This window comes from Brienomyrus brachyistius, chromosome 3, assembly GCF_023856365.1.
Source record: "Brienomyrus brachyistius isolate T26 chromosome 3, BBRACH_0.4, whole genome shotgun sequence".
NCBI classification, from domain to species: Eukaryota; Metazoa; Chordata; class Actinopteri; order Osteoglossiformes; family Mormyridae; genus Brienomyrus; species Brienomyrus brachyistius.
In genome coordinates this window covers 9963058-9989158 of record NC_064535.1, presented here as the reverse complement: position 1 = coordinate 9989158, position 26101 = coordinate 9963058, and the positions used below count along the sequence as shown (strand labels likewise).

The window sequence follows — 26101 nt, the reverse complement described above, 5'->3', positions numbered from 1 at the left end:
CCATTTTTTGAACAGATTCAAAGCCTTTACAATAGCTATGTAAAGAAAAAAATGTATGTAGAGAGGGCACACCAATTTTATTATCATGTCAATGAATCGTGTCAGTCCGCGTTTAAAAATTTGAACCAGATTTCAAGAGTCCACTTTGCGGCATAATAAACAATGAAGCTCTGACAGTTATGCTGGCCTAAGTTAAAGGTCTGAGCATGTCGATGATGTGGTTGGGATGTCCACGGCTGGCACAGCAACTGCAGCAGCCCTGACGTATTATGAAATTTTTGTTCCCATTTTGACGCAAGGCTCCATCTGCCATGCAGCTATTTATCAATATGTACCAAAAGCAACCACACATAGTAAATTAAAACAGATTCCCCCTCCTTGCATTTCAATGAGGAGAGTAAACCCACAAACGTACCTCACTGCAAAAGTATGATTCATGTAGATTTATGCTCTTCCGTGGTAGCGCCTTATGCATTCTTTGTGCTAAGAACTCACAGTTCGTTGATATACTTGCAAATAACTTGCACAAACAGCATATTTTTGAAACCACTGCAAGCGATCCAGCGCATCGCCTGATCAGTATTCATTTTATAAAAGTTTAATAGCTAAAACGTAACATTAATCACTTGCATTATACATAAATAGCTTCAGACATTTATTAGTCTGCCGTTTCCAACAAAAAAAGGATACGAATAGCAATATTAACATGTCATCTCATGTCTGTGAGCCTGACGTGGACGGGCAGTTAGATGACAGATGAGTGGATGGATGGATCGATATAATCTCAGGAACAATTCCATGTGCATGCATGTATGATTCATGAAGTGGGATGCTGTATATGATTAAACTCTAAAGGGAAGCCATTTACATAAGAGAGTCTCAGTATTCATTTTGCTCATTTTCTTCAAGCAACACCGTTGGCACACCCTTCCTTATTTCACCACAAATTCTCAAGATACGTGGCATATAACCATGGTAACATATCCCCCACCGACATGTCCAGGAAGCAGCCCCAATACAAATTGGTACACACAAAGGTGTACGAGAAATACATTTTTATTACAGGGGTGGTAGCACTGACCTAATACTAGGATGTATTATACAGGAAATATTATATTCCTTCAAAGGTCTTAAAGGGGATTAGCGCCACTTCTGCATGCACCTATAATGTTTAAATTTAAATTCTATCCCTGAAATTTCTTGTCCATTGTGTATATTTTCCATACATTATTAATGCTTTGAGAACGCTTTAAGTATGACTGCGGCACAAAGCTTTTCCTGACAGTGTTCCTAGATAAATGAAAGAGCTGTAGGTCTGTGTTGATAAATCATCTCAGAATACAGATGCTTAGATCCTGAAGCCATTCTATGAACCGGATTATTTCCTCATGCTTCAACCACGCCCTTTGCAACAATTTCAAAGTCCTTTTGCTTCTTTGTTGTAATTTGCAGTTATCAATTTTTCAGTCATGTTTTAGACTCTGATACTGCATTTCTGGATTATCTATCTATCTATCTATCTATCTATCTATCTATCTATCTATCTATCTATCTATCTATCTATATGGGATAACAGAACTTCAACTCAAGTATGTCAAATAAAATATAAAAACCAAAATACTTGGAGTACAACAGATTCTAACTTTTGTCCCCCATGACGTACCTTCCTTCAGCTATATAACACCCAGAGTGTTATAACACCCTCATCATGGAGCTCTGCATTCTTTTAAGTATTACATTTTCAGGAAAGCAAACACAAACGCTCATGTAGCATATACACAAAGAATAATGTTGTATGTTTCACCGCGCAGTTGCTGAAGGAACCTGCTGGTGTTGTATTTTTAAACCCGTAACTCTCCATTTTATAGCCAGCAGAGTGCGAGGTAAAATCTTCACCCCTGAGATTGGGCATTTACATGCCATAGGTATCTTAAAATGCTTCATCCATCTTCAATCTTGGGGAATTCCACGGTGCGTTATTCAAATATTTCTCTATAGCCATATTACTTATACTCAGACTTATTGGTCAAAAGTTTTACAAGTTTCTGCAACCCCCAGAGCCAATTTCCTGTTACATCTTGCATCGGAAATTCAATGTGCTTGTGACAACTTATGGAACGAGAGAAACTCGGTGGGTGTTGGAAGCCGCAGAAGAAAAGTGTGTCATATTCTGCCAGCTACTTACGTTGGCAAACTCTGTGGCACAGAAAGTACATAGACTTAAATAGTTTAACATTCTAAATATTTAATTATTTAACTTAACACCTATCATCTCTGGGAATCGATGCTAAAGCAAGACGCTGTTAACATCCTCAGTATGTTAATTAGAGGATAATCCACAATCAAAAAGTAATCCATATGAAATACAATAGAAAATAATTACTAAACATCACCCACTCTGGAATTAGTTCTCTTCAAAAGTACTAAATCACGACAGTAGATCCATTGATAATCCTAGATAAAATTTGCAAAACTTAATGGCGTAGGAGAAAAAAATACCATTTAAATTGTTTGATTGTGGCTTTTGGGATTATTATGTATTTAGAGAAATCTGTGATTATAGTGATAGTTTGATTAAAATAAAGTTCTGAACATACACAGAAATGTTTGGAAAACACACATAAAAGCCTCACTGAAGTGAAAACCGTTTGTTTTTTCATTTAAAAATAATTATTTTGATGTAAATATTTTGTTCTACAGTTTTGTAATTGCATTTCGAAATGCGAGTGAATGACATTCTCTCAAAGATCTCCCATATTTTTCTCTACAACAGTCTTTGATCAACCAAGTACCTGTATTAAACAAGATAAAAAAAAAAATACAAAGCATGTTTGTTTATGGAAGAAAACAGCTAAAATAAAGTTGAGGAAAAATGAAAAAGTAGGCAAGCAAGGAAAATAAAAATAAATGCAATGAAGTGAATTGCATACATCCTTCTTCCATAACTGCTTATTCAGTAAAGGGTCGTGGGAGGCTGGACCCTACATCAGGAAGCACTCGGCTTGAGGCACCCTGCTTGGGATGCCAGTTCATTGCAGGGCACATACTCACAAGCACTGGCAACAGAGTCACATTTGGACGACTGGAGGAAACCAGCGTGATTAGAGGAAACCCACACAAATGCAGAAAGAGGATGCACACTCCAGACACGCAGCGTTGCTTCAAGGAATTGAACCCAGATCAGTGTAGGTGTGAGAGGCCACAGCACTGCACACTGAGCCCCTGTGCCACTATAGAGACAGCATATGGCCAAAAATGAAAGTAGGCATTTTAGTAGTTATTCTCAATATGAGTGCAGAAAAGTCTAGATGCAGTGCATGCATGCAACTGGTGATGGCAGATTTTCCATGAGGTGTGATGGGAAAATTTGGGCAGTTTTTAGTCCTCCGGTATATTTTTGCTGTATCGGCCGATACCAATAGCTGGCTGACTCAATTGGTGCATCTGCGATTATTAGAAGTTTATTGCCCGCATGCACAAACATACCAGAACTGGTTGTGGTTCAGTGCCAGACATGAAGTATAGGACAATATTATAAGATACTTGACAGAAACATTTGTGCAATATAGACAAATCTAAAGAAACAACAGACACTACAAATTCACAGGAAACAAACACATTTTAAAACAAGTTTGCCAAAGAAATACAATGTGCAAATGTCTGCAAAGTTAAATTACCCGAATTTTAGCTGAGAATTTGCTGAATATGCCATAGCATTATATCATTTTACTTGTTCCAGAATAAAGCAGCCATTATTTGCATTGCATTTTCATAAAAGGCATTTATATAAATACAGCACCCTACGAGGCAACGGGATGGTATCAAAGGAAACAGCAGTAGCAGATTTCATATCAAACTCAAAAATGATCTTTGTCAGCTGCTTCTGCCGTGATTTTCATGATTTTATAATCAGTTTATTTTTGTGGCAATTTAATTGTAAATTATCATAACAAGCAAACATTTTACTTATATTATGTTTCATATAAATTCATGGTTGAAGACTAATGACTGAAGGCATATGTGAAATGTCAGCGTGCAAATGTCTAAATGATGAATAACGATATAGCAGATGTTTGAAGGTGGCTTTCTCATCAGTGCGTCGCACCATAGCCTTCAGCATGGGGAGCGTGAATTCAGAATCCATTCTGCCTTTGTGGAGTTAGCACGCTGTCCAAAGACATGCATTTAGGCTAATTGGTGTCTTTCTGTGTGTGGAGGAGAGAGAGCATGTGTATATTACACTGGGGGGGACCACATTTCCCCACAATGTGAGAAAGACCTGTTATTTCGACGTTTTGGGGACGGGCTTTTCAGTCTCCACAAGGGGAAACTCGATTTTATAAAAATCTGTGACTGCAATCATAAAACTAAAAATCAAAAGTCTTGAATTTTGTTGGGTTACTTATGGTTAAGGTTAGTTAGGGGTTAAGGTTATTGTGTTGGGATTAGGGTTTTTCCCATAGAAATTAAAGGACGGTCCCCACAAAGATATAGGTACAAATGTTTGTGTGTGTGTTTGCATGTCCCCAGTAATAGACTGGCATCCTGCCTGAAATCAGCCTGCGACCCTTGCCTGACCCTGACTGGGAATTCTGGTTGAAATATGGATGGGGATTTGTGGTTTGTGAAATGGTCCAGTATAACAAATCCCCCCCCATCCCCCGCCTACCAAGTCCCATCATAATGAGATTCAATGGGGAGCGATATGGAAAATGGGCTGTCGATCCAAACAGTTCAGAGATAAAGAAACATACTGCATAGTCCCAGCTGGGTATAAGCATTTCTAGCCACAGCGGGATTCTAAAGAAAATGGCTGCAGTGAAAATTCATAAGCATAATTCATAGTATAATTTAGTGAATAGCAGACCTGACAAAAGATAATTATTTTAGTAATTTGAGGTAAATTCAACAAAATTTCTGATATTTTTTAAAAATTATAAAAGCTTGTCAATGACCTCTAACGCCTGTAATGGCTGACATTCTATATGACAAAAACAAAAAATTCAGATTATAAAGAGACAATCACCAGGTCTGAAAAACATTAGAGTCCCAGTGCATTATATGACAACGGCTGCATCAGTGCAAACTCTCACCCGTTTCATCTATCTAAAACCCCACTATGTACAATATAAGGCATCTATAGAAGAAATCTGGGAATCTCTAGAAAAGTCAATATAAAAACCAATGCTTCCCTAGAAATTCTATGTGGTGAAGTGCTTCTTGTACAGTTTTATGATGAATAAAAAATAAAAAAAATACTAAAAAGTAGTTACCGCAGCAGTACCAACCTGTTACCTCACACTCTATGGTGGGGGGTTAAGGTCCTTCCCCTGGTTGTGTACTGTACACTCACTGAGCACTTTATTAGGAACACCTGTAGACCTGCTTATCCATGCAATTATCTAATTCATATAATCAGCCAATCACGTGGCAGCAGCTCAATACATAAAGTCGTGCAGATACAGGTCAGGTGCTTCAGTTAATGTTCACATCAAACAACAGAATGAGGGAAAATATACTGTATATATATATCAGTGATTTTTACTGTGGCAAAATCGTTGGTGCCAGACCCACTGGTTTGAGTATTTATGTAACTGCTAATCTCATGGAATTTTCACGTACAACAATCTCTAGACTTTATTCAGAATGGTGCAAAAATAAAATAAAAAAAAAAACAATAAGAACAACATCCAGCTAGCAACAGTTCTGCAGACAGGAACGCCTTGTTGATGAGCCTGGTCAGAGGAGAATGGCCAGGCTAACAGAAAGCCTAGGGTAACACAGATAACCACTCTGACCAACTGTGGTGGCGCAAACCATCTCACAATGAACAGCATGCTGAACCTTGAGGTCCCTGGGTTAGAACGGCAGAAGACCATATCAAGCTCCATTCGTATCTCAAGTCATGATTTCTGCTGAGACTCACATAAGGTGGGGTCACAATTTGCTGTCAAACCACATGAATCCATGGACCCAACTTGTCTTTGTGTCAACAATTCAGGCTGATGATGGTCGTGGGGTAATCATATGGGGAATGTCCTTTTTGGGCCAGTTAATACCAGTGGATCATCGCCGGAATGTCACAGCTTATCTGTGTATTTATTGCTGACCACGTGCATCCCTTTATACCCATCTTCTAATGGCTACTATCAGCATGATAATGCAACACGTCACAAAGGAAAATTCTTTTTTTTTTCCGTAAAAATGTAAATGATTTCAGTGTTCAGTGGCCTTCCCAGTTGCTGGATCTGAATCTACCAGAACAGCTACAGGATGTGGCAGAACGGGAGATTCACAGCAGGGATGTGCAGCTGACAATTCGGCAGAAATTCTGTGGTTCAATTATGTCAGCATGGGATCTGAAAGGAACGTTTCCAACACTCTGGAATTCGTGCCACAAAGTTTTGACAGCAAAGAGAGGCTCTACTCAGTATTAATACAGTATTGCTGAAGTGCTCAATGAGATGGGTTAGCACCACAACCTGGTAACTCCATGCCTTGTACTCTAGCCTCTAGGATAGGCTGAGATTATATAATGGACAAGTGGGCATAGAAAATGGATGGATAGACATCATTTTTTTTTTGTCTATGTTTAGAAATTTCCTGTTCTATAGATCTATAGAACAAATCAGGAATCACCCGGGACACTAATATGCAGCAGAATATTAAAGGGAAAGCTATTCAATAAGATTTATTTTTAAATGTCTTTCAAAGTGAAAGCAAGTAAGCCTCATGCTAAATCAACATGGCATATCAAAGAAACTCTGAAAATTACCTTTGCTGGTTGGGAAATGCACTGATGAAATAATAAGGGTAGAAAAAAAAAAATAAATGTGGCCTGGAAGCACCAACCATCACAGCAAAGGAACTGACAAGACATTTAGAGTGGGAGTGTTTTGAAGACATCAAATGCAATTAAACTCAACAGAAACTAACAAGCCATATTGCAAGGCGTGTAGAAGCACCCAAGGGAATTATCTCCACTTCACTCATCTCCTCACTACTCTCTGGCCATGGGCTATAGATGGTTTCTAGTCCTCCATGGGAATATCAGGTGACCTGCTGGAAGAAGAGGCCAGTGGTCCGTGTGGTGTTTTGTGTATAATATCTGGCGTCCTTTTACTTTCCCTCTGAAACATCTCACTCGCTATCAGTACAGAGTAATAATGAGTTTAGCTGAATGAGTTTCACTGCTATGATGTATAATGCCATAAATGTCCCAGTGCAGCAACATTTATGGGGAAAGATGTTGCAATCTCTGTCACCCACGCCCCTTTTAATGGAAGGAATAAAAAAATGATAATTTCTACTAATATTATACACTAAAGCATCGTCGCCGTTCCGTAATTGATTTTGCTTATCTAGGCATGCTGTGCTTCCTGGAACAGGCTGCATAGTCTCCCTGTGACCCTGCACCGGTTTACCAGGTTGAAGATGGATATATGGTTGGATAGATGTTAATTTCGTAGTCGCTTCCAGCAACTGAAAGGAAAATGAATGAGAGACTTGTACAAAAAGGCCAAGGCCCCCTATCACCTCAACACCCCCCCCCCACTTTTACGTACTCATGGGCCCCAGAATCGTGGAGGGTGGTGTTCATGCCCCACCAAACCCCCGCATTACAGGTACAGAGGAGTTCTTAGCTTTCTGCATGTCCCATCTTGCTCCATTAGAGAGACAGACAAACGTATAAAAGGCAGCAGGGTTTGCTGGTGCCCTTGAAGCACTGACCCATTGAGTTGTACAGCACACCTGAAAAAACATGTTAAAAAATGAATAAGGTGCTTTTAGTAGTATGTGAATATTACTAAAGGTATATAGTAACATTAGTAATATACAGGCATATTTATGTCAGTGCTGCAAAGAGCTATAGCAGATGTCCAAATATATTTTATCTCCACTCTTATTTGTTATTGTGTCCATAATTTTCAAGATGAAAGTGACTGGAACGCTGACAGCATGTGCCATACCAGAGGAATGAAATCCAGGAAAATATTATCACTACATGCTGTGAGATAATTAGCCTGAGAGGCACACTCAGAACCATTAGCATAACTTTGAGATGCAATTAACGAGACACAAAGTATTAAAAGTGACTTTTATACCAAATATCTGTTTTATGACTGACTGCGAAGCTCACAGCAGACTTTGAAGGTTGAGGTAAATATGTATCACATTGGATTTCCTCACAGAAAGGGATGAAGGGGCTCGGACAGGGGATCTCCCTTCAAACTGCTTCCATACCTTTCACTTCGGCCCTAATAGCCAGTATTGTGAGTCTGCTGTAGGGGTCAGCACCCTGCTTAAATGTAACGTTCAGACACATTGCGTCCTTGGGAACGTCAATATTGAGGAGGTGCCGCTTTGTCAGAGACCGACACTTATTGTTACCTCACACACAAATCCATTTGTTTTATTCAACCTGTGTATGTGTGCTCTTAGAGTTGATCTCTGTAAATTGCCACATTATGCATAAACTGTTCCATGTACTATCTATATTTATCTCATATTGATTTGCTCACGCTAATGAGACCAACTTGCTTATGCCACTCAAACCTTTAAAACAAACCTCTACGGCAGTCACGTAATATATTCCGCAAAAAAAATCTCATCATTAAAATGTTGATACTTATGTTTAAAACTCCCAAAAAGTCAGAGGACAGACATATACCACGATTACAGTGGTGAAGAGGAAACATCCCATTAGCTTGCTGGCGGTGGAGAGCTATTTAACGTACCGCTGCCTCGAAGGTCTGCTTGTTGGTCACACAGTAACTAAAGTTACCACACAACCCACTTGCTAATCTTCACCGGTGTTGTCTAATTACTCTGAGTAACCGCAAGTGCAACCACCGCGAAAACATTGCCACGCCATGCATTGTGTTGGAAAATTAACATCTGTAGTTGGTAAGAAGCTTGTGGATTTTGCCTCCACCCTGCCATGTCTGGAGAATGTCACTAATTACTGTGTTTCCTGTAATTTTTGCATTTTCTCTGCGATACACAGCAATGGTTTAATTAGCTGAAAAACTCGAGACAACTTGAGCATGAGCATGAATTGCGGATAAAAATGTGGCTCCATCTACTATCAGGTAGGGTTAGCCTGCACTGACAGACAAACTTCAATACTAAATTCATCATCGAAGCCATTACACCATCTTTCAGAGAATAGTAAACAGTACCAGATATTAGGCAGACGCATAGCCTGATGAGAGAATGCAGACTTTTATATAGAATTCATATGCATATTTTCATATTCATATACAGAATTTAGAATCATAACAGGCAGGCTGCAACATTGCTACTCATAAAATACCATACTTGTATTTACTCTTGAATTTTGCTTAACAGGGTGGGATGCTGATGCAGTGGTTAGCACTGTTACCTCACACCTCTAGGGCCAGTCTCAACCTGGGTTACGTGTGTGTGGAGTTTGCATGTTCTCATCATGAGGTTTTCCCCCCCACAGTCCAAAGACATGCTGAGACTAATTAGTTACCCATAGGTGAATGGTGTGTGAGTGTGCCCTGTGATGGGCTGGCCCCCCATCCTGGGTTGTTCCCCGTTTCGTGCCCGTAGCTTCCGGGATAGGCTCCGGACCCCCCACAACCCAGAAGGATATGCGATTTGTAAAATGGATGGTTGGATGGATTTTGCTTAACTAATGGGTTTGCATATTTTAACCTAACTAAAACAAAAGAAAATTAGACACCTTAATACACTTAAAATTAGAGATTTACTGTATATAAAGCAGATCAATTTTCAAAAGCTTAAGAGTTAATAACTACTGTTCAGTTCTGTTTCTGCTGGGGTCATCGAGTTCCGAGCTACCTCGGAACATGTCCGTTTAGATAATGCATCTTGTACAGCATCTTTCCCAATACAACTATCCATCAAATCCCCAGGGAACAGATGTAAAATATTTCCCAAGATATGAACTGATGCATCACAGTGCCATTTTGAGAATGCAGTTTCTAATAATGGTTTAGCTGACACTAGTGAACAGGCTAACAGATGAACAAATGACTAATATATTCCTGTCATACATTCTGGCCTTTTATTCTACATTGCAAAATAGTCTAATAGGGCACCAGAATAGTAATGAGACATTTTCCCTAAACTACATGAACTGCGATTAATGCAAAAACACTTTTGTCCCCCTGAGTAGCACCGTAAAATTAGATGAAAACCGATCCTCCGTATAGCAGGCTGCTCTATGATGATGTTGTAGATCATGAAAATAATATAAGAAAATTATAACTATAATAAATCAAACGCATTAAAAATTTTAATCAGTTAACTGTTTTACAGACATCGTTCCTACTGCTACTACTACTCCATTTTATATATAAATGTAGCCTGACCTAAATACAATAGTACATTGACTTTCCTCTTCAGCCGTTGATACTGTATATAAAAGGATAGCAGTCAGTTTATTATTGTGAAAACCTTCACATTTCATTTGCCCAGTATTACTTAGACTGCAATAGCAATTTCCCTGTCAAAATTAAAGTTATTAGGCGATGTGGAATAAAGCACGCATACTGTGTGAGTAATAGCATTATATAGGATATTCATTATGAATGTGCATTCATTTATGTCGATGCTTGCATTTAAAAACAAATCCTCATTTGTTAAACGTTTCGGTAAACACTCTTTATTATAATTGCATATTGTTTCTTCCTAAAAATAGATGAATGATATACAGGCCTGCAACATGCCCTTGAAAAAGAATGACACAGCAAAGTGTGAGGTGGGCAGCTCACGGCTCTGCGCCTTCCACAGGGCTGCCGTGAGGATGAGCCAAGAAAGTGGTGGGGGGGGGGATGGGTGCCTGTGCGTGATCCTCTCTCTGTCCTGCAGGTGTCACTGTTGACTCCTGCCTGTAACCTGTGCTCCGCTTTGCAAGTGACCTAAAATCTCATAAATTTCAAAGTGCTTTATATTTAGGACTAGAACTATTAATTAATACTTGAGTCAGAAACAAAAGACTAACACTTTGCAATTTACAGATATTTCATATTACATTAATTGAAATGCACACTCTATGTTGACAACGACTATAACAAATTTTGTAAAATCATGAATCACAGCACAAAACAGAAACACTATATGGACAAGAGTATTGGGACACCTGGCCATTACACCTACAGGAAGTTTTATGACATCCCATTCTAAATCCATAGGCATCAATAGGGAGTTCTGCTGTTATAACAACTGCCACTCTTCTGGATTGATTTTGCAGTGTCTTTGGGAATTTTTGCCCGTTCACCCAGAAGAGCATTTTGTGAGGTCAGACACTGATGTTGGAAGTGAAGGCCTGGCTCACAATTTCAATTCAAGTTCAACTCAAAGGTGTTTGATGGGGTTGAGGTCAGGGCTCTGTGTGGTCCAGTCAAGTTCATCCACACCAAACTCAACCATGTCATTATTGACCTTACTTTGTGCACTGGAGCACTGTAATGCTGGAACAGAAAAGGGCCTTCAATCCCCAAACTGTTCCCACAAAAGCCAAAAGCATAGAATTGTCCAAAATGTCTTGGTATGCTGAAGCTTTAAGTGTTCCCTTCACTGGAACTAAGCAGCCTAGCCCAACTCCTGATAAAATTCCCATCCCATTATCCCTCCTCCACCAAACTTCACACTTGGCACAGTGCAGTCAGGCGGTTAACGTTCTCCTGGCATCTGCCAAACCCACATTCATCCATCAGACTGCCAGACAGAGAAACATGATTCATCACTTCAGAGAACATGTTTCCACTGTTCCAGAGTCTAGTGGAAGTGCTTTACACCACTCCACCCAACGCTTGGCCTCCGCATGGTGATATGCATGCAGCTGCTAGCCAAGGAAGCCCATTCCTTGTGCTGGGATTAATGCCAGAGGAAGTTTGGAACTCTGCAGTTGTTGAGTCAATAGAGCTTTGGTGACTTATGCACACTATACTGTATGTCCCAGCACTCGGCGACCCCCCTCTGTTACTATACATGGTCTGTCACAGAGTTTCTGTTGCTCCTAAGTGCTTCCACTTCGCAATAATATCACTTACAGTTGACCACGGAATATCTAACAGGGGAGAAATTTCACGAACTGACTTATTACAAAGGTAGCATCCTATGAAAGCACCACGCTTCAATTCACCGAGCTCTTCAGAATGACCTACAGTACAGTATTAGTTTATAAATGCTTTTAAACCTGACAGATTGGCTGACTGCTTGATTTTTTACACCTACTGCACGGCAATGGGTCAGTATGAAACACCTGAATTCAAAGATTAAGAGGTGCGTCCCAATACTTTGTCCCATATGAAGTATTTTCATTTCCATGGAGGAATGCATAATTTTAATGTGCAATTTCATGATCAACCAGTTATGGTTAGAACTGCTCATATGAAAAATCACATCGCAATGCTGATGAGTTTGTACTTTTTGTGAACTTTAGCACAAAAGTTAGATAAGTCTTCTGTGCCTAACATGAAATCACATTCATAAATAAATCTGTCTGTAAGTTATTGTAAGACCTTTACTTTTAAAAAGTTATTTATGTGAGTAATAGTAACAATTTGTCACTTTAAATTGCTGCCAGAAACAACCTTTCGATTCTTAATTAACAACGGATAAATGTTAAGAAAGCATGGATTATTCATTATTTAGCAAAACACCACAATAGAGCATTAAGCAGAAGACTACATTTGATAAGCAGTATAAGAAAAAAATTAAATCGATGGTTTATGATAGCATTTTTTTTTGCACAACAATTAAACATCGGTCATGGTTTACAGGAACAGCTCTCCTTGTCAAAAAGGGAAATAGAATTATTTATTAGCAACAGTGCATATTCAACTCATGACAAAACAGACAAGAAAAGTGTGAAATGTTAGATTCCTGTGTTTCACTGTCTATCAGCACCTGTACAAGCCGGCAAGGTCAGTCGTCATTAGCCAGCATTACAAAGAGAAGGACTGAAACACGAGCTCTCTGTGTGCCATATGAAATGCAGATGGGCTGGCAGAAGGTAGAGCCAGGATGGATGTGTTGGAGAAATAGGCAAATGGAGCAATAGAAGGTAAGAAGATGGGATGATGAAATGTCAGACAATGATAAATAACTCCTTAGGAGCCTTTATTTGAAGAGGGCATAGTGAGGAGAACAGAACTGAGGAAAAACATAAGAGAGAGAGAGCAGACAAGGACACCTCAGGTCAAGGAGTTCCAATAAGGGGGACTTGCTTTTGGTGAATTCTACTGCGCAAACTGTGTATGTTAATATCCCCGTGTTCCAAGGAGCTAATCCATTAAACACTCTGCCACTGGGACTGTCCCAGATCCGCTAGTGAACATATCAAGCTCAGTGGCAGCACATAGATGTCTGAGGTCTTTCTCTGGGTATTTCTGAGACCCAGTGGGCATGGAGCAATCAACGTCTGAGCCAACGGTGCCGTTGTATGTACAGTAGATGCTTTTGTTGCTCGAGGCCTTATATGGAAGAACAAGCTACTCCATACAGACACCGAAACGTACTTTCATTGCTTGGCTTAATTAAATTGATTAAATTGATAATAAAAATGCTTACATAGATAAATTTTCTGTAACCATCCATCCATCCATTTTCCAAACCGCTTATTCTAGTGGGTCGCGGGGGGTCCGGAGCCTATCCCAGAAGCAATGGGCACGAGGCAGGGAACAACCCAGGATGGGGCACCAAACCATCACAGGGCACACTCACACACCATTCACTCACGCACCTAGAGGCAATTTGGTAACTCCAATAAACCTCAGCATGGTTTTGGACTGGGGTGGGGGACAGAAGAAACCTTATGACAACATGGGGGGAGAACATGCAAACTCCAAACAAATGGAGTCATGGAAGAAACTCAATTTCTGGTCCCAGAGGTGTGTAGCAACAACACTGACAACACACCTTCATGCTGCCCCCAATACAAAACCATTTTTTATCAGTATTAATTTATAACACACTGCCGGGCCATAAATGACATGTCACCGCTTGTATTTAAATAAGCAGGTACTTAGAAGCCAATGATAGCATCTTTATTAAAGCTTAGCAACGTTACGGAGCAATGTGAGCAATGTCAGCTGAACACCTGAATCTACTGAATGGCCAGGTTATCCCATCAATGGATTTTTTCTTACCTAAAGGCATGGACATATTCCGGGATGATAATGCCAAGATTCATCAGGTTCAAACTGTCAAAGAGTGGCTTAGGGAGCGCAAAGAATCATTTTCACATGTGAATTGGCCAGCACAGAGTTTTGATCTTAATCCCATTGAAAGTCTTTGAGATTTGCTGAAGAGGACTTTGCGGAGCGGTTCACCTCACTAATCACGAATACGAGATCTTGACGAGAAGTTAATGTAATTCTGGATGAAAGAAAAATGTTGAGATGCTGCATAAGCACATGGAAACAATACCTCAACAAATGTGCACCACAATCAAAGGCGGTCCAATAAAATATTGAACTGTGTGTGATTTTTTTGGTTTTTCTTTTGGCCGGGCAGCGTATATTATGCTTAATGATGTTTACTTGGCTAAGTAGCTATGTTTCGACGTGATAATTTCCATTAAAAACTACTGCTTCAGAACAAGTTTAAACTTTCAATAAATTATTTGTAACCTCAGAATTATTTGTCTTCCTCCAGAATGTGCTAAAGACAATTGCAAATTCACACCTTTACTTGCATTCTGCCATGTCTATAACCTTGCAAAGCAATGCTGCCAAATAAATACTAGCTTTAGAAATATCCAGGAAATCATTATCATAGTTTACAATACATGTTGTAGCTATTACTTGTGACACAGTTATTCTTTGAATCTGCAGGGAAGTCAACACTATAATGTGCATCTTCACCAAGAAGGGAAAAAAAACTCATTGAAATCAATGCAATCAATGTCCGGGACACTCATTTGCATTCTGAATCTGCCCAACGGACCTTCAATCGTTTTTAATCACTGCAGCAACAGTTTTCTTGGTACTTTAAATTCCACTCTGAAAACAACTGGTGGACATGCTTAATTATTCTTGGCTCCTCTCATTAGCTCTCTGGGATTATGGGGGAGGGTTTGATGGCAGTGACGGATTGGGGTAAAGGTAAAGGGCGGAGCTCCGGGAGGAGCTTGTGTGCTTGCGGCTCATACTCTTAGCCAGAGCGATGAGTCGAGGTAAATAAACAAGCGGGAATAGGCAGCTCCCTTTCGACATGCTTCAGTGATGGTTGGGCAGTGTGGATACCAGGATGGACCTTGGCATTCAAGGAGTGATCTCACTGCTCTGTGAAGACCATTGATTCAATGCATTATACATGAATGCTAGTTGCTAGGTGTATTAGTATCACTGTAAGGTGTCCTTACGAACACATACTCCAAAAATAAGAATCCTCAATCCCAGGGCCGGCCTTTGGTGTTCTGGTGCACTAGGCGAGATGGGCTCCCCCCATACACCCTCAAAGGCAGAAGAAAACAAAATTTCACAGTTAATTTATTTCATTGTTTTCATAATTTATAATAATAATTTATTTATTTCATTTCAGGAGCACAGGATACTGACCACCAACTTGCTTGCTGGTGTCTGTTTCACAAGAAAAGTAGCGAAATATTATAAATAGTGTAAATAACTGTAATGTCACGGAATGCAACCGCTGGTATTTCTTGTGATTTTTTTAATCCTTGCTGTTTTGCGCACTCATCAATAATAATCAAATTAATTGTAGCGTACATGTGACGCTTGCTCTACGTGGGTGTGATTCAGTGATGGGTGGTAAGAGAACAGATAACCATCATCATTTCCCTGATGAAGGGATGAATGAGGAGCAGCATATTGTATGATATGCAGGTTTTGGTCCATTCCTTCAGTGCCAGAGATCCTAAGTAATCACTCATCACCACTGCAAGTATAACAGCATTCTAATCTGAGAAAGTTAACATGACAAGAGTTAATCTGTTGTGTTTAAGTTGGGCTCCTATTACATGTCTTGTACATCTCAGCCTCTTTCGTAATTCTGCCCAAAATAAACTCACAATCTGCTTGAAAAATAGACCAACAGTGTAAATAGTGCTTTGCCTGACTTATGATAACAAATGTATTTCTATATGTGGGAAAGTGTGCTTGGCTTTGGGCTGGAATGGTGTGACACTCGGAGCTTGAGGTAAAGAACCAAAGCTTAATATTTTCCCTTTGCAGGGTAAATGAGATAGAGGAAGGCAGACACAACGAGTGAATGTACAACAACCATAAAGCGAGGGATAGAGAAAAAGCTCTTCAAAGACAATACAATGAGTGGAACCTCAAGAACGGATGATCAGCATAAAACCAGCCTTGTCCAAACTCGTTAAAAACAAAAGGCTTCGCACTCATATATACTGTAAAACTGGATAAGCAATTGTGAATAATGCATAAAAGGATATCTACTCATATAAGTAGAGGAATGGAACCGGGAATGAGTGGGAGGTATTTTTGTAGACTGCCACTTGACATACTTGATAGCCTCATTCATAGGCACTCATATATACATGAACACAAGCAAGGATGCGAATCAGTAGTGACACATCCAGACATCATTACATCAAGATATGAAATAATGTCATTTTATGAAACAGGTATGTACTTAGTGGTTTGTATTGTAATAAAGAATATATAAAATAAAGGAATGCCACTCCATTTTCTACCAAACAAAGACTCTGTGAGCGTAGATATGGGTATGGACATGTCTGCACCAATACTGTGGGACTATCGTGTTTGTTTAGGGGATCAGGGGTCTTAGGGCTGATTTGGTCAATACCAGTCCTGAAACCAAACCTCTGCCTGGAACCAAAGCTCAGCATTTGATACATCTGTATGTTACAGAGGAATCAGAATCAAAATGAGCATGTCTGTGGACTGCGGGAGGGAACCGGAGAACCCAGAAGAAGCCCACATGCCACGAGTGAAGCGTGATGCACGCCCCACCCACACAGAGCCAGGGCCCGATGCAAAAGTCCCACCCGAAGGTGCAAGGCGACAGAACCACCCACTGAGCCAGAGTGTCACCCGTATCGCTAACCGCTACATTTCCAGAAAAGTGCTTCCAACATGCTCCTGTTTACGACACATACCATATGTTTAGTTTTTTTTCGTTTAAATAAGTAAACACATTTAATAAATTCTCACACAAATATTTAACATTGTGCCATGTGAAAGTAGAGCAAGTAAACAGATGTCCATGGATAGAAGTCCTCATTAAGAGAGGTGTTCATCTTACCCTCTTATTCCAATAACACAAAAAAGTGACACATATTAAAATGTTCTGCAGTAATTTCCTTTCTTCATTTGCTTCTTTCCTTACTGTGTCAACAGTAAAACAATCCTCAGAAGAATAAACCAATTTTACATACGTATACAGCCTCCCCCCAGGTTACAATGGGTTTAAGTGCATAAGGTGAAAATATCCTAAGGCGAAAATGCATTTTAATACAGTACACCTAACCCTAACAAACATCATAGCCTAGACTACCTTAAACATGTTTAGAACACTAACATTAGCCTACAGTTGAGCAAAATCATCAACAATTTATTGAATAACGTACTGAAAGTAAAAAACAGAATACAATTGGAATACCCATCCTAAAATCGAAACCCTACTGATAGATCCCTAGATTTAGATTAGATTAAAATCCAAGTAGATTTTAATTAATTAATGAATAACAAATACATGGACTTGCTGAGGTTTGTAATTATATCTTTGTGCATGGGGGCACTCTATTCATTTCTGTGGGGAAAACTCTAATCCCAACATGACGACCTTAACCAAACAAGAAATGAAACTTTTAGTCTTTTGATCAAATTCACAGATGTTTGTGAGGAGCTGAAAAATGGTCCCCACAACGTCAAAGCAACAGGGTTTTATCACATTGGAGGTGTCATTTGGTCCCCTCAATGTAATATAATCATAATCCACACAGACACACACACATACATACATTCAGATAGAGAGACAGAGAGAGAGAAAGAGAAAGAGAGAGATTCCATATTACCATTCATTCATTCATTCATTCAAATCGGCATTTGTAATGTCTTGTGCGTCATATGTCATTTAGGCAATTTAACAGTATTACAGATGACTGGCTACGTCAAGGTGAACATCCTGGTACTTACCTCCATCTCCCCCCTACCCAGCCCTATCCTGACCCATAAGTAACCAAATCAAATATGAGAATTTTGGCATTTTTAGTTTTATGATTGCATTCACGGGCGGCATAGTGGTACAGTGGTTAGCACTGTTGCCTCACACCTCTGGGACCCAGGTTCGAATCTCCACCTGGGTCACATGTGTGTGGAGTTTGCATGTTCTCCCCATGTCGTCGTGGGGTTTCCTCCGGGTACTCCGGTTTCCCCCCACAGTCCAAAAACATGCTGAGGCTAATTGGACTTGCTAAATTGCCCATAGGAATGCATGTGCGAGTGAATGGTGTGTGAGTGTGCCCTGCGATGGGCTGGCCCCCCATCCTGGGTTGTTCCCTGCCTTGTGCCCATAGCTTCCTGGATAGGCTCCGGACCCCCCGCGACCCAGTAGGATAAGCAGTTTGGAAAATGGATGGATGGATGATTGCATTCACAGATCGTTGTGGGGACCTGAAAAATGGTCCCCACAATGTCAAAATGACAGGTTTTTAATCACATTGTGGGGGATTTTTGGTCCCCACAATGTACTATAAACACAATCCACACAGACACACAACACCCTCCTGAAATCATTCTCACAATGAATTTCCCCTGACTCCACCTTATGTGCTTTCCCTTCCCACACTGGCCAGGTGACTAAGGAGATTTGCATTTCCCCCCAATCCTACTCAGTAGGAACCCTGCCTCAGTGTCTTTGTCATCCATCATCTCCTTGGTCATCATGCCCATCGCAGCATTCATTTTATATCCGCGATGACCGAGCACAGAGAGGGGCTCCTTCTAGTGTGGGACAGGAAACATATCAGCAAAACTGGATAAACATAAAAGGATGAGAAATGCTGACATAATATCCTATTCGGTTCAGGTTGCACTAAGAAAAAGTAAAGTACAGTTACTACAACAATGCGAATGATTTCTGAACTAGCTAAGTAGACATCATCATAAAAAAAACACAACCTTTATCAAGATCACTATGGAAAATTTTATTGGTGCTGACATGACTGCACTTATAATGACTATATTTCCAAACATACGAAAATGTAAATATTAACTAACTAGAGGTAATCTCATTCATTAGCCTCATCCAGCTTAAATTTATTGACAGCCAAACAGCTACAGTACAATAGCTATCGGGTAATATTCTTGAGTAACTCATTTGTGTTTACAAAGCACTCAGAAGAAGGAGTATTTGCACTGCTATGGGGTCAAACTGCTTCAGTCACGAATTAAACTCCGAGAACCTTATAGATCACGATGCACTCAAAATTAATAACACTTTGTAGCCACATTATTGTGGACGATTGATCTTTTTGCTGTATAAACATCTGCGTAGGTTTGCACAGTTAAGAATGCCAAGAATACTGCTGTGTCTGAAATGCCCTCAGTAAAAACATCATTAATAACATTTTTCAGCCTGAAAGACATCTTACTATAATAGAAATGTCATGAAAAAAAATATATATTAAAAAACTATATAAAAAAAGTACATTTTCCTGCTATATAAAAAAAACATGTACATTTTCCTGCTGTATGTAAATTATTGTAATATAAAAGAAATTATTGTAATATATTTTATTTATTTTTGCCAGTGTTTGCTTTTCCCATTTTCTCTTTTGTGGGACAATCTGTGACAGGTCTTGTCCCTGTGCCGTACCAAGAGCCATGAAAGGTCCTATGATTGTTAATGGGTGTATTGACACCGCATGACCGTGTTTTAGAATAAAAAAATAGCATAATACTAAATTTAAATTTCCTCTGTCCAAACAGCACTGCATGTACAGACACACACAATTTACTTCATAATACTATCCAAAAGCATTTGGCCAATATGGCCGCATTGGGAGGAAACATTATTATTTTATTATGGTATTATAAAAGTCCATAAATCATCTTATCTTTGCTCTGGTACAGGTTTCCAGTGGGTTTTAAAGTTAATAGTTCTGAATAAAAAGCAATATGTACCTGCACTGGTATTTTAAGTTTTCTGCAGTTCCATGGGAGATTCTTCATAGAATCAGAGACCCGAGTTACCGTATCATATATTTTACAAAATGATATGATATATGATGCGATCAGGCTGATTCGGATTTAAATGCACTTCAAAGGAACATCACCAAAATCAGGTTACACACATTTTGCTAAGTGCAATAGACTGACTTCTGCAGAAGAGCAGGATCAACACATATTCATGCCTCAAATTTGCTTATGAAATGTGTTACACCTACTGTGGGAGAGCGATTGCCGCGGGAACAGTTAACAACCTGCTTCACCGGATCAGCACCACGCTCCGGGACTGCGGTCGCTGTGGGTCAGTCTCCGCAGGACAGCTAGCACGGGAAACGTGCTCAGACCGAACCAGCTGGCCCGCCTGAGCAATGAGCGACGCAGCAGGAAGAGGGATATAAAAGGATCGGAAATCCCTGGGGTGCTCCGTTCCAGCCGCTTCACTCGACTACTTAGTCCATCGCCTCGCCGAGAGCCGAATGTCCCCCTCTTGCAGCCCGAATCCCCAGACTAGCTAGTGTCACCAAAGGGAATTCTGCATCTCCTGCCATTTTCAGCTGCTCGTTTTTTTCTTCTAACTGCCTCTCAGACATTGTTTTTAACACCAAGTTCGACTCCCCTGTCTTTCCTTCCTGCTACACTATACACATAAACTGTCCTAATTAAGATGTACAACCTCAACATTTTAATTATTGTTAAAATATTGCTGATTAACACAAACAAGTTCTAATCTGTATTTGCGCACAGTCTCTATTTATTAAGCATGCTCTCACTTGCTGTCATAATGCTTTCATTATTATGCTGAGTGCACATTCAGTGATTCTTACGAAGCTACATATACGATTGGGTTCACACACACAGCTCCTGCACTCACACAGTCACTCTGACTTACTGTGTTCATACATAAACCTGTTATACTGTGTTGTATGTATACATAAACCATCCATATAAACGGTAAATTCTTAAGACACCTATACAAACACTCTCTTCTCCCTGTGGGCATCGTGTAGCTCAGTGGGTCAGCGAAATGCCCGGGAATGGTGTGGATTCAGGCCCCATGAATGGCTGAGTAAATATCACTGTGGGGCGCTTGAGGAGGGCCCTTAACCCCAATGGCCCCAGGGATGCTGGCTGATCCTTCTCTTTCTCCCCAAGCTTTCCTCACTTCTGTGGTGATTTGGACAAAAGTGTCTGCCAAATATATAAACTACTGTATATAGATAAATGTACTGGGACATCAGCCTGTCCAACATCTCACTCTGAATCAAAGAGCATTGATATGAAGCTGGCTAACCCTCTAATAGCCTGTTCTCTTCTGGGAAGGCTTTCCATTAGATGTTGGAACACTGTTGGTAGGATTTGCTGCCATTCAGGTTGGGTATTGGTGTTGGACAATCAGGTCCCTTTCTGTGAACTTGTGTCACTACCACTTCACAATTGTCTGAGTAATTCTGTCCATATAGTGTATGTGCAAATGTATGTGATGGGACAGCAAACAAAGCCATATGACATAGGTATGGCGGGAAAGAGTAAGGAAGGTATTTATTGTTGGTGCTGGAGTATAGACTGGGTTTAATAGCATATGGACATACACACAAATTTTGGGGTTTCGGCAACTGGAGGGTTGCAGGTTCGAGCCCTGGTTCCTCCTGACCCCATCAAAGTGTCCTTGAGCAAGACACTGAACCCCAAATTGCTTCCGGTGAGCAGGTTGGCGCCCTGCATAGCAGCCTCCACCATCAGTGTGTGAATGTGTGTATGAATGTGAGGCATGAAACGTAAAGCACTTTGAGTACAATGTAGGAGTAGAAGACGCTATATGAATGCAGATCATTTACCATTTATAAACCCAACCTGCCCTCATGCTCATAAATCCTGTTTTTTGTTGTTTTCAAGAATGTAACAAGCTGGATTTGTACTTCTTCTTTAAACCACTGGGGGCAGGTTTTAGGTCTGTGCTTCCTTTGAGCAAAATAAATAATAATATTGATAACGAGAACAGCAACATGGAGGAATAGTATAATTGTAAAAGTTTGGAATAAGTTAAATAACATTAATATGTTCCTTTGCTATCACTACTTTCATTTTTTGATCATGACAAATTGACTAAACCAGAAGTTTGTTAGAAGCATTGGTATACGTCACAAACAAATCCTTTAAAATATCTCCAAAGAGATTTAAAAAAAAAAAAAAACTTGAATGCTGTACATGCTCACCGATTGGACGGGCATATTTAACTGCATAGTTTATTTATTGGAGCAAATCCATCACATCTATTACTACTGCTAACAATATGCCAACAGGCTAAGTAATGCTGAAATGGGAAAATGATTTCCGCCATACAGGCAGTTAGGTAAACTGAAATTCTAAATTATCCATAATTGGTGGCTGTGTGTGGATGTGTCTGTGTGTTTATGTGTGCCCTCTGATGTACTGGCAGTCTGTCGATGACATACCCCTGCCTCGTGGTCTATGCTGCCTGGGATTGGCTCAAAGGCCAGTTCCATCCATGCGCGGGATACATAGAGGAAGATGGGTACAGTGGTGGACAGGATGGGGCATACGCGGCCTGCTGGAGAACTTCGCTACATGGTGCAAGTTGAGATACCTGCAGCTGAACACCTCCAAGACCAAGGTGGTGGACTCTGTCTGCAACCGGTCCCCACTGACGGGGGGGGGGGGGGGAGGGGGGGTCAATGTGGAGAAGGTCACGGCCTACAAGTTGCAGTTGAAACATAGACTTGACTGATCAGACAACACCGGCACACAGAACCAGGCAGAACCGGCACAATTTCCTGAGGAGGCTGAGATCCTTCAACATCTGCTTGAAGCTCTTGCTCGTATTCTACCAATCTGTTATTGCCAGAGTTCCCTTTTATGCTGTGGTCTGCTGGGGAGACAGCATTAAGAAGAGGGACTCTACGCGGCTGGGCATACTGGTGAGCAGAGTTGGCCGTGTGGTTGGCATGAAACTGGATCCCCTTATGCCAATAGCAGAAAAAATTACTCTAAACAAACTGCTGTCCATCACAGACAATGCCAGCCACCCTCTGCACAGCACATGAACCAGCAGACAGAGGAGCATATTCAGTGGCAGGCTGTTGTCTCAGCTATGCTGCAACAACCGACCAAAAACGACTATACAGCGATGAGGGGTTGATGGTCTTTTGCTGTTAAACTGACTGGTTGCTAACTCACTCCATCCTTAGTTACTGGACTGCTGTTCATTGGTTATGTCAGACCCAGACACCATCCAAATTCTGTATTTTCAATTGTATATTTAGCTAAAATTATAGTATTATAGTATTTATTTCATAATAGTATTTATAATGTGCAACAAACTTTCTTGCACATCACCTTGCACCTCATTAACTAAAATCTGTGTTTTACTGTGCAAGCCTTCTGTTAAGGGACATAGATTAACAAGGGCATATTAACATAGGAATATGCTTTTCTGCAAAGGCTGTACAGAACAGGCTCACACCAGTAGCCTTCCAATCACAAGCAAGGAAACTGAGCCTGCCGAGCCACCCATCAATGCGGTGATGTCATCCGACGACGACTTGATTGGTTACAGCAGCGAAACACAAGCGCCTCCTTTGTTGACCCAGGGACACATCGAAGAAAGCACGCCCGTACCACAATGATTCTTTGCTGATTAGTATTCTTACTACCATTCAGTATCATTATCCTTAATCATTCTTATTATTGTTAGTTGTTAATCTTATTATTCTTTAATAATTTCTTTCTTTCCTTCTTTCACACCTAACGAGGGCCCACTTTTACCTACAGGACCATTTCTAAGCTAGAACACTGCTGTGTTCAAACACACCATTACATACACAGCTGTTGCACTGAGCTGCAATTTCTGTGCTTTTGGTTTTGCATTACCAGGTATGGCCTATCTCCTCTGGCCTCCTCTTACTGAGGTGTTTTTGTGCCCCTAATTGCTGCTGACTTGATGCTTTTTAGTTATTGCACAATTGTCGGTTAACTTCATAGACTGTAGTACATGAAAATCCTAGGAGGGGGGCTGTTTAAAAAATGCTGGAACTACCACATTCAAACTGGCTTAGATCTTACATCTTAACCATCCTAAAAATTACCTAAACTCTAACTGAACCTCTTGACCTTGTCTGTATTCATTCAGTTGTATACTATCGGTTGCAACCATATGATTAGCTGTTAACATGCTGAAGTGCACTGAGCAGGTGTATTTTAGATTATAGCTGGAACTGAGCCTGTTGGAGACCTTCTGGTGATGTCAGCCTCCTGAGATGTTAATCCACCCCTGCTCACAATAACATTCTGAAAGTGTTTCATGACTGATTCTGACCTGTTGGATGAAGACCTGAGCCCCTCGAGGACTGAGCAGCAGGATGGCCCGTCTCAGTGTGTCCCTGTAGCGATTTAACTCCTCCGTACGCATTGTGCTGAAGAGATCCGTGAAGACGCGGCTGATGTTGCGATCAACTTGCTGCAGTGACACATCCAAACCCAGGCGAGATGCCTGGTCCATGAAACCCTGTAGGCCACGGATATCTGCAGGGATAGAGCGCAACAAATAAGCACACAGAAGAACAGGCATACATTTATATATATATCCATCCATCCATCCATCCATCCATCCAGCCCTAGTTACTGGGGGGCAGGTGCCAGTTCCTGGCAGCATAAGGTCCAAGGCATGGGTGCACCCTGGATAGGTTGCTTGGCCACTGCAGGGCACACATGTACCCACCCTCCAGCATCTCCATAAAATAAATTGACAATTTAATGCCAGCCAGTAATCAGACAATTACTGTTATATAAATGTTTCTCATGTCATTCTTTGTGCATGTATAATATTGCAGAGAAGTCTAACTGAATAATACCACAGACAGACATTTTGCAATTGTAAATTGCCATTGCATTTGGCAACCGATATTTTATGTTGTCGGATCTTAAAAAGGCTTCAAATACCACTGGTCGAGACAAAATTCTTCGCTGTGAAAAATCCTGAATACTGAAGAAGCAGGCTGCTCCGTGAAATCTCTTTGTGTACTGCCTGCAAAGAATCCATGTGTGGAAAAGCTTTGGTCGGGTTGGTGAACAGACGTGACAGGGCAGAAGGACCTGGGTGCTGTTATTGCAGGAGCCGAAAATAATACTCGGCATACTGTACAAAACTTTTCCACTTAGGTACAAAAGGGGGAAAACAAACATATACCTCTTTTATATTCTATATCAGCAAACTTTCTTTACAGGACTGTAGGGCTGCCTGGTCTGCTTTCTGGGAACTAGCAGAAGAAAAGATATGCCTGATTTGGAAATAAATTTGCTACGGAAATGAGGGACTTATTAAACTAATGATGGCAGGTGATAATGCGTAAAACTTAACTTAGATCAGGGGTGCCCAACTCCAGTCCTGGGGGGCCAGAGCCCTGCACATTTTTGGGTTTCCCCTCATTTGACACACCTGATTCAACTTCTCGTGCTAATTATCACACAGCTCTTGAGTTGAATTATTTATGGTGGAGCTGGGAAAGAACTAAGCTACACAGGGCTCTGATTCAATCCTTAAATCCTTAGAATCTCTTTACTAGCCTAGTTGTATAGGCTCTGACTGAGAAATACTGTAGTAACAATCAGTAAAGAGAGAAAAAAATATTTGTAAAACTAACAATCAGTTCAGCAAAACAATCAATATAAGAATGCAGGTAAAGAAATGTTCATCTTTTTTCCAAACTCCTGTACAGTACAGTGGTCACAGTGAGCTTTGGGTCTAACCCGGGAATCACAGGGGAGGAAATCAAATTGGACATGATGCTAGTCTATCATCGGGCAATACACACAATCACACATCATGGACAATTTAGAGGTACATACTGTACTGTACTGTAAAAGGAACTGTGACTGAACATGGAGAGAGAGCACAGGAGACCATGTAT

The 26101-nt window shown here is 40.5% G+C and overlaps 1 protein-coding gene across 2 annotated transcripts in view; it reads right to left on the bottom strand.

The window, feature by feature from the left end:
- LOC125739251 (glutamate receptor ionotropic, delta-1-like) overlaps positions 1–26101 on the bottom strand; it is a 186659-nt gene that overhangs the window by 41502 nt on the left and 119056 nt on the right. For both annotated transcript variants that reach the window (XM_049009146.1, XM_049009147.1), the window contains exon 4: positions 24511–24716. In XM_049009146.1, the coding sequence (XP_048865103.1) occupies positions 24511–24716 (206 nt within the window). The remainder of the gene's footprint in view (positions 1–24510; positions 24717–26101) is intronic.